The 7,954-nt window shown below is 40.0% G+C and overlaps 1 protein-coding gene across 1 annotated transcript in view; it reads right to left on the bottom strand.

Annotated features, from left to right (window-relative positions):
* Positions 1–3,592: 3,592 nt before the first annotated feature.
* LOC102588704 (omega-hydroxypalmitate O-feruloyl transferase-like) overlaps positions 3,593–7,954 on the bottom strand; it is a 9,251-nt gene continuing 4,889 nt past the window's right edge. Inside the window, exons 2-3 of the mRNA XM_006353384.2 lie at positions 5,503–5,633; positions 3,593–5,067 (exon numbers count right to left, since the gene is read on the bottom strand). Coding sequence (XP_006353446.1) covers positions 3,814–5,067; positions 5,503–5,633 — 1,385 coding nt within the window. The 3' untranslated portion in view covers positions 3,593–3,813. The remainder of the gene's footprint in view (positions 5,068–5,502; positions 5,634–7,954) is intronic.

The following is a 7,954-nucleotide window of genomic DNA, read 5'->3' as shown; positions in this document are numbered from 1 at the left end:
CAGTGAGCAGTTCAGAGTCTGTTGGTGAGCCTCTTTGCATTCCAGAGGACTCCTTTACATTACTTTGAGTTTTAGTATTAGTTCATTAGGATGTCGTGGGCTTGTCCCGACATCCATCTTAGTTGTTTAGAAGCTTCATAGATAGTCAGTTAGTTAATTCAGTTGTCTTTACTTTTCATTTCATATGTTAAAGACTTGAGTTTGCCTTAATGGCCAGTTGAATGTTCCTTTATGACATTCTAGTTCCTTCATAAATGTTTATGTGATGAGTTAAATCTTCCACTGAGTTAGTAAGCCAGGCCAAGGGTTCGCTTGGGGCCAGCAATAGTCTTCGAGTGTCGGCCACGCTCAGGGTGTAAGCTCGGGGTGTGACAATTTAACTTCAAAAGTTATTTTATACGGTCATGTCAGAAACATTGAGATTAATCTCATATTTGTGTCAGTACATCTAATCCTTATATTTTGAAGTTCTAATTGTATTTGAGTCACATTTTGGTAAACTTCTAGAAAATTCCAAGAGTTTAACCTCTTAGACTTGAATAGATTTGAAGTTTGAACTTGTCTTTCCTTCTTAGACAAGGGGTGTATGGCCCATGTCAGGATATGCCCAACATGATGGGAGGTTTCAAGGGGAGGAAAAAACAAAAAACATTTTCTATATAATCTTGGTGTAACTAAAATGGACATGTTACCCACTCAACTCTATTCTCTTGCATGAACAAAATGGATTAACTGGGAACAGTTCCAAAAATACCTGCAGCAAAAAATACCATGTCTTAATAGGAAAAGAGAGGCGTTCTTTAACTCTAGGTACTCTTTGTCATTTCTATACGTACTCAGATTGAAACCAACCTGACTTGCCTTGGCATTCTTCTTCTTACAACCCTGATTAAGTCACTTGATTATAAGATGAAATTGCAAAAGAGAGGCACACTTCAATTCAACAACAGAGTCTATTTCCCTTTCGGGAGGAATACCAAGAAGATCATCGGGAAACACTTCTGGAAACTCATTTATAATCGCATCTAACTCAAGATTAGGGGTTTCAGAATCGTATCCCTTACCCGAATAAGATGATAAATGTAACTGATAAATGTCACACCCCAAGTCCCATCGAGACGGACATGTACCCGATGCCCTAAAGACCCGAGAGAACAACCTTATAACTCTTGCTTATAATACATCCAGCAATGAATTTATAACTCTTCGATGAGTGTAAGCAAAATACTCTGATAGAAGACCAACATAGATAGGGCCAAAATAGATATACTTGCTTGATCATTGAGGCCATAATTACTAGAAAGAAGACATAATCGCGCTTTACTTTGACATTAGTCTACAAATCCTCTAAATGATAGATACTTAGCTTAGGTCAGGACAGTACCCCATCATACCCTTAACTATAAAAAAAGTATCAAATATATTTTAGAGACTCGACAAGCTTCGAATAAACATGGAGCTCACCGAAGGCAGCTGAGTATCATATGTTAATGTAACATCCCGCCTTAGAAAGAGCTAAATTTAGAAAGCACTAAATTTGAAATAGCTAAATTGAAAATTTTGCAAAGTTATGCTAAGTTATAAGTTTTTGGTCACCTTCAAATGACCATAACTTTCAATACAAGATGAGTTAGGTGGCCTATAAGTATCAAATGAAAGGTCTTGGAATCCTCTTTCCAACACCACTGAGTTTGCTAATTTTTGAGTTTGGATGAGGGAGATATGTCTAATTAAGGAAAGTTATCCAAATTAGTGAGGAATTTTTTGGTCTTTTCCTTACCCCATCAGCTTAAAACGCTTTTAGTACTATTTTGGGGTCAAATCTGATTTGGGTCAGTTTTGATAATCTCAAATACGCTTAGGGTTTTGAGAGGATTTCAAGAGGAGCAGAAAAGGAGAAAAGTTCAAGGCATTCATCAAGATTCGGGAGATTCGTCGAGGGATTTCACCAAATTGAGGTATGTAAACTTTCATAGTATTGGGTTCATTCACCCACACGCCAATCATGATTTACATATTTGAATTCATCCATAAAGATTGATAAATTTGAGTTCTTGATGAGTTCTTGATGAAGTTCTTGAAGTTTGTGATTTATTCTTTAAGTATGAGGTTTCGTTAAGTTCTTGCGATGAGAATCTTGTGTTGAGTGTTGTTCTTGAGTAAATTAGAGTGGATTTAATTGTAATTATGTTGGGTCTAATAATCCATAAGAGTTTGAGGGGAATTGTTCGATAATAGAAGAGTTAGACATGAAAACGAAGCAAGAAAATTTGTCAAATTTCTGGAAATAGCGGTGGTGCACCGCGCCACTTAGTGCGCCCCGAACAAGTTTCTATAGTTTAAGTCCTGGGGCTCCGCGCCACTCAGTGTGCCCCAACCCATCTTTAGTAGTTCAAGGGCTGGCGCCCCACACCACTTAGTGCGTCAGGGTCGCCAGGTCCCTTACTTTTTCGTCCTTCTTTCCATGTGAGTTCCCTCGAATCGTACCTATGTTTTCTACTTTATATCCACACTCCAAATTGTCTAAACATAAAGAGATCATCTATAACATGAAATCATAACCCTTGAATCAATAATTCAAATTCAAGGTAGAGTTAAGAATCAAGTCTTAAGAGTTTATTAGAGTCATTTTGAGAAAAAAATTACAATCTTTTAAAACTTGTTTTAAGACTTGAGTACCTGAGTTTGAGGATAAGTAGAGTTGAGTTCATTTTCTTTAAAATGATATATGGATACTAAGTATTCTCAAAAGTAAATGTTTTCACATTTAAGATGAAAGGAATCACCGATTTTCAAAAGAGTTCATGAGAAATTTTGAGTACTATCTCTTTTAAGATAAAAGTTTTGAGTAATAATCTCAAAGTTGAGGATGAGGAAATGTTTTTTTGTAAAACATATGAGTTAAGTTATATGTTGAGAGTAGTATTGAGGACCGATATGATGGAGAGTTCAAACAACTCACAACCCCCATAAACCATGTAGCCAACGTGTTTCATCTCTTATAAGTTGATTTATGGATGAATTCAAATCTCTTTTCTTTTTTAAGCAGTTTTTTTATTCTAATTTTCCACGTGACATATTTACAAAGGTTAAAAGATATTTCAGTAGATTTGACATGACCACACAATTCAAAATTACTCTTTCTTAAACTCGTGTCAAATAAAAATAAGATAAACAACTTTTAATGAGAGAAACCTAATAGATAATAACCACCACAACTCTCTCCTAAAGCATGTTTGCGTCGCATCTTCAAAAAATTGCCTTCCGCTAATGGGCTAAATTTCTTATGCTCCGGCCAGCACCAAGTCATTACCTACTCCCTCTGTCCCAATTTATGTGACCAATTCTACCATTGACGGTAAATTCTTCATATATCTTTTAAATATTTTGAGCTGTCAATTATTGTGACTTAATGTACTTTTTATGTAGTTTACAAATATATAAATTTCATTTCCAAAAAAATTAAAGATTTCATACCCAAATTTCTGATCAAACTTAATTTGTTTGACTAACGAAAAATGAAAAGTATCACATAAATTGGGATAGAGGAAGTACAATTTTTAGACTAAAGGGAAAGTGAGGGAGAACTCCATTGCCTAAATAAGATTGAATTATACGAAGCAAAAGAATTACAAAGTCAACAAATTCATCTTTTACTCATTTTTTTTCCTCCGTGGATTGATCGATCGATGTACATGAAGTCAACATATATATGTTAGTACTCATTAAATTCGAAAAAAAGAAGAGGTACTCCTTCATATATAAAGTGTAATCAAGTCATGAAATTGAATATCGTCCGTCAAATCTTGTTTGTCAGGTGCCAATGGTGGTGGTAGTGTTTAAAAGATACAAGTATTTGTCAACCGCACTTGTAGGGACCGCAACATTTACCTTCACAGAATCCTTCTGATCATACACTGGCAATAATATACAGTACCTATCACAACAAACTGGCCCTACTTCAACAGGCCTCCCCATTCCTATGTCAACTTTCTCTAATCCCAGTTTTGACCATTGTGACATTATTAACACACCTACTGAGTCTGGACTCGTTCCATTTGAACTCACTAATTCCACCACTTCTTTAACGTACTCATCGTCTACTCGCTCTTTTGCTCTTTTCACTAATCCAACTGTGTATCCCAATCCCTTTTCAACTAAATCTCTAGCAGAAGATTGAGCGCATCCTAAGACGAATCTGTTACCGTAGTAACCGATGGGCAAGCTTGGCTGCACTCGATTCCGTATGTTGATGGTAAATAATAATTTTAATGTTTGGTTGGGTGGTAAATTTAATGATGTGGCCCAACTCTTCCATATATGAGCAGAGAGTACTTCAAACGAAGTGCAAGAGGATTGATTGTATGTTAATAATTTCTTCAATTCGTTTACTCTGCTCCTGTTGAATGTAACTGAAGTAGGTGCGAGTTGAGAAAATTGAGAATCAAAGTTACAAAGATCAGGTACTTTCTTAAACTCGGGATGATTTTGTTGATAAATGCGCTTATTATAAATGTTTGGATCCATCAGATAACGATTCCATACTTGACGCTTTAATTCAGTGAATTTTTGCTTACCAGTAGCTAATTCAGCGAACAAGTTGAGGAACTCAGCACTACCAATTCCATCACAAAGACAATGATTAAATCCAACGCCTAACGTCGCCGATCCATCGGATAGCCACGTCAGCTGGACAACTAATGGTGGAGCCCCTTTAAGGACGTCGGTTACTTGTAATGACAACAGCTTCATCCACTGCGTGTTATGCCGGGGAGCTCCTTCAAATTCTTTTGCCGTGAGATCGGAGGCGGCTTGTATGAAGGCCGCACCCTGTGCTCTGCAGACCACTTCAAGGCCTGCTGAGCCGTTTGTTCGAGCCCTGACTCTTCCGGCTAAGGGGTAGTAAGGGACCAGGGCTCGACCAAGTGCGGCTTTGATACGGTTCACTGCAGCTGGTTTATCTAATACATGGCGTGAGGGCTTGTAAACTAGCAAATATTCGATGGTGAAGCGCAAAAACAGCTGAGAATCCAAAGCGGAAAGTGGGAGAACTTGTATAGGGGTTGGCTCAGAGGCCAACCATAGTAGAACAGTTTCTCACTGCTCAGCGTTCCTCTGGAAAGCGCCACTCCTCACGATGTCCCTTCTGTAATAAAACTCTGTGGTGTTGACAGACCAAGAGTGACCCGTGGTGGGACCATAGAGAAAACGTCTGATCGTGGCATGTGATATGTCCACCGAACAACCTCGAACCAACGTGGAAGTGAGAGGATCTTGAGCTAGGTGCTTTGACCGCTTGGAAATTGAACCGCGGAGAGTGGCAGCATAGGAAGCATAGAATTCCAGCACAATCTCCTCGCTATACGTCCCTGGGTCTCGAGCCATCCAGTCACACTTGTGAAGGTTAAACAGCCAGTGGATGTCCGGGACAGTGTGCAAGATCCCCGTGAGGACTCTGCACTCCTCTGTAATAAGTCGGGCCATCTTCTATTTGTCGTTTACCATCTTGGCATCCCGATAAATTTGCCATTGGCCTTCAGCACACCACCTATTTAGCTCGCCGGCTAGTGGAGTAGGGTCATCATTTCGTGGTGCAGGTATGGACTCCGAGCTAGTTACCTCATCAGACGAGGCTGCTTGGTCATTCTCAACAGATCATGTGGCTGATTTAGCACTGGACCCTGCAGCATGGGCAGACTCGGATCCTGAAGGATGGGCAGACTAGAAGCCCGAAGCATGGGCAGACTCAGATCCGGACATATACCCCTCTGAACTGGAAGCAGCCCCAGTTGGTGATCCAATCAGTGTGTGCTCCTCATCAGACTAGGAGACAGTGACTACGTCGGGAAGCACCTTCCGGGGGGTGCCTCTGGTGCCTCGAGGTGCAGTGTGAGCAGTCCTAGTATTGAGAGGAACATATGCTGGATTTGTGTCGATGTCTGTGTCCTCATTGATTAACCGGAAACTAGGTGCAACAGATTTTGACTTACCCCGTTTTGAGTAGGTGACCAGCTACTTCTTGGGTGCCATCTTACCTGCGGGAGCGATATTAGTGCCCAAGCCTAACCATATACAAACAAAAAAAAAACTTTTAGAATTGTTAACTACCCTCAACTAAGTCCAAAGAAGTTTTCAGACAGATGCTACAGTGCTCATCCACGGAGGAGACCTACGGTCCATAGACTGATCTACGGTCCATGGATCTCTTCCGTGGATCAGGGGGCCATCAATATAGGTCGCAGATGGAAACCACCGTAGTCCGCATCCGTGGTTTCACACTTGGTGAAATTTTTCATGTGCATCCATTCACGAACCTCATCTACGGTCCGTAGATGGATCTACGTTTCGTAGACGGGGTATCGTGGATGCCATCTGTGCCAGGTATCAGCCATTTTTATTTAGGATCATACATTTTTTGCCTTATTTTTCAACATTAACGAAATTTCATCATGTATTTCAACATTCAATTATGCTAGTTCTTCATTCTTAAGATTCCGACTGATCATTTTACCAAACAATTTAGACTAGTTGTGGAACCCTAAGTCGAAACTAACATATAGATTTACGATCACATACAATAAGGCTACACAATAACTATCTATCGTTCCAATGGCATTGTGATTTTCAAGTTTTTCATACATTTTCATCTAACAATTACCCAAGGTTAAGACCCAACTCCCGACTTTCTATATTCAATCTATGAATCGAAATTCAAAGTGAGGGGAAAGTCTATTACCTTACAAGCAATGAGGAGTGGGGTGATTGCATGGCGACACTAAGCTTAGCAAGACCAAGGAGTCACCTCTTCGTTACTAACCAAACACCAGACCCTTTTTGTGGACTATGGCATGAGTTGTATTTGAAATGGAAGGGAAGTTGGAAAATTATGGAAGGGATGATATTATGGGGGAGTAATGGAGTGATTTAGGGAGGTTATAGGATGGTTGAAACGGTTTTGGGAGTAATGGAGGGAAGAGGAATGGTTTAAAACAAATGGGGGTTTTTATATAGGAGGGTCCGGGTCGGGTCAGGCAGCCTGAGGGTTTGGGGGAAAATTTAGAAGCTTACCTGGGATCTACGGACACCATCCACGGTCCGTGAATTAAACGACGGACCATCGATGGGGTCCGTAGACCTCTGCACCAGACCATTTTCTGCAGATTTTTTCGTGGTGTACCTGCACATGTAGCAACCAATAGGCTATTCTTTTTACATTTTCTGGACACTTTTTAGACACAGACCCTATTCTAATTCTAGCCAACACTAGTACAAAAATAAAACAACTATCAAATTTAATAGAGGGAAGAAATCAAACAAAGCAAACTACTAGAGAAAAACTATATCCTATCGTTGGCTAGATTGTACATCTTGGGTTGCCTCCTAAGCAAAGCTTGATTTAACATCGCGGCACGACGCAGGCCTCTTAATTATTCACACTTCATCAAGATGATAGGCCTCAATCACTTCTTGCACAGTTTCAGCATTTCCCAGATAGATCTTGATCGTTTGACCGTTGACCATGAACCTTGTTCCATCCCTATTTTCAAGCTCAACCGCTCCATGAGGGAGCACTTTTGTGAGCGAAAATGGCCCGGTCCATTTGGATTTGAGTTTTACTGGAAACAAGCGCAACCTAGAATTGAATAGAAGCACAAGATCACCAATCATAAATTCTCGCTTTTCAATTCTTTGATCATGGTACCTATTCATCTTCTCTTTGTACAAGGCTGAACTTTCATAAGCTTTTAGTCGAAACTCATCAAGCATATTCAAGTCATTCATCCTATGACTAGATGCGGCGCCCCAATCCAGATTTAACTTCTTCATTGCCCACATAGCCTTATGCTCTAGCTCTACTGGTAAATGACAAGACCTCCCTAATACAAGTTGGTAAGGAGACATACCTATGGGGTCTTGGTAGGCAGTGTGATAGGCCCATAGAGCATCATCAAGC

Source organism: Solanum tuberosum, unplaced genomic scaffold (genome assembly GCF_000226075.1).
Source record: "Solanum tuberosum cultivar DM 1-3 516 R44 unplaced genomic scaffold, SolTub_3.0 scf00156, whole genome shotgun sequence".
Classification (NCBI taxonomy): domain Eukaryota; kingdom Viridiplantae; phylum Streptophyta; class Magnoliopsida; order Solanales; family Solanaceae; genus Solanum; species Solanum tuberosum.
The sequence above is the reverse complement of the archived record's forward strand: the minus strand, read 5'-3'. Positions and strand labels throughout refer to the sequence as shown.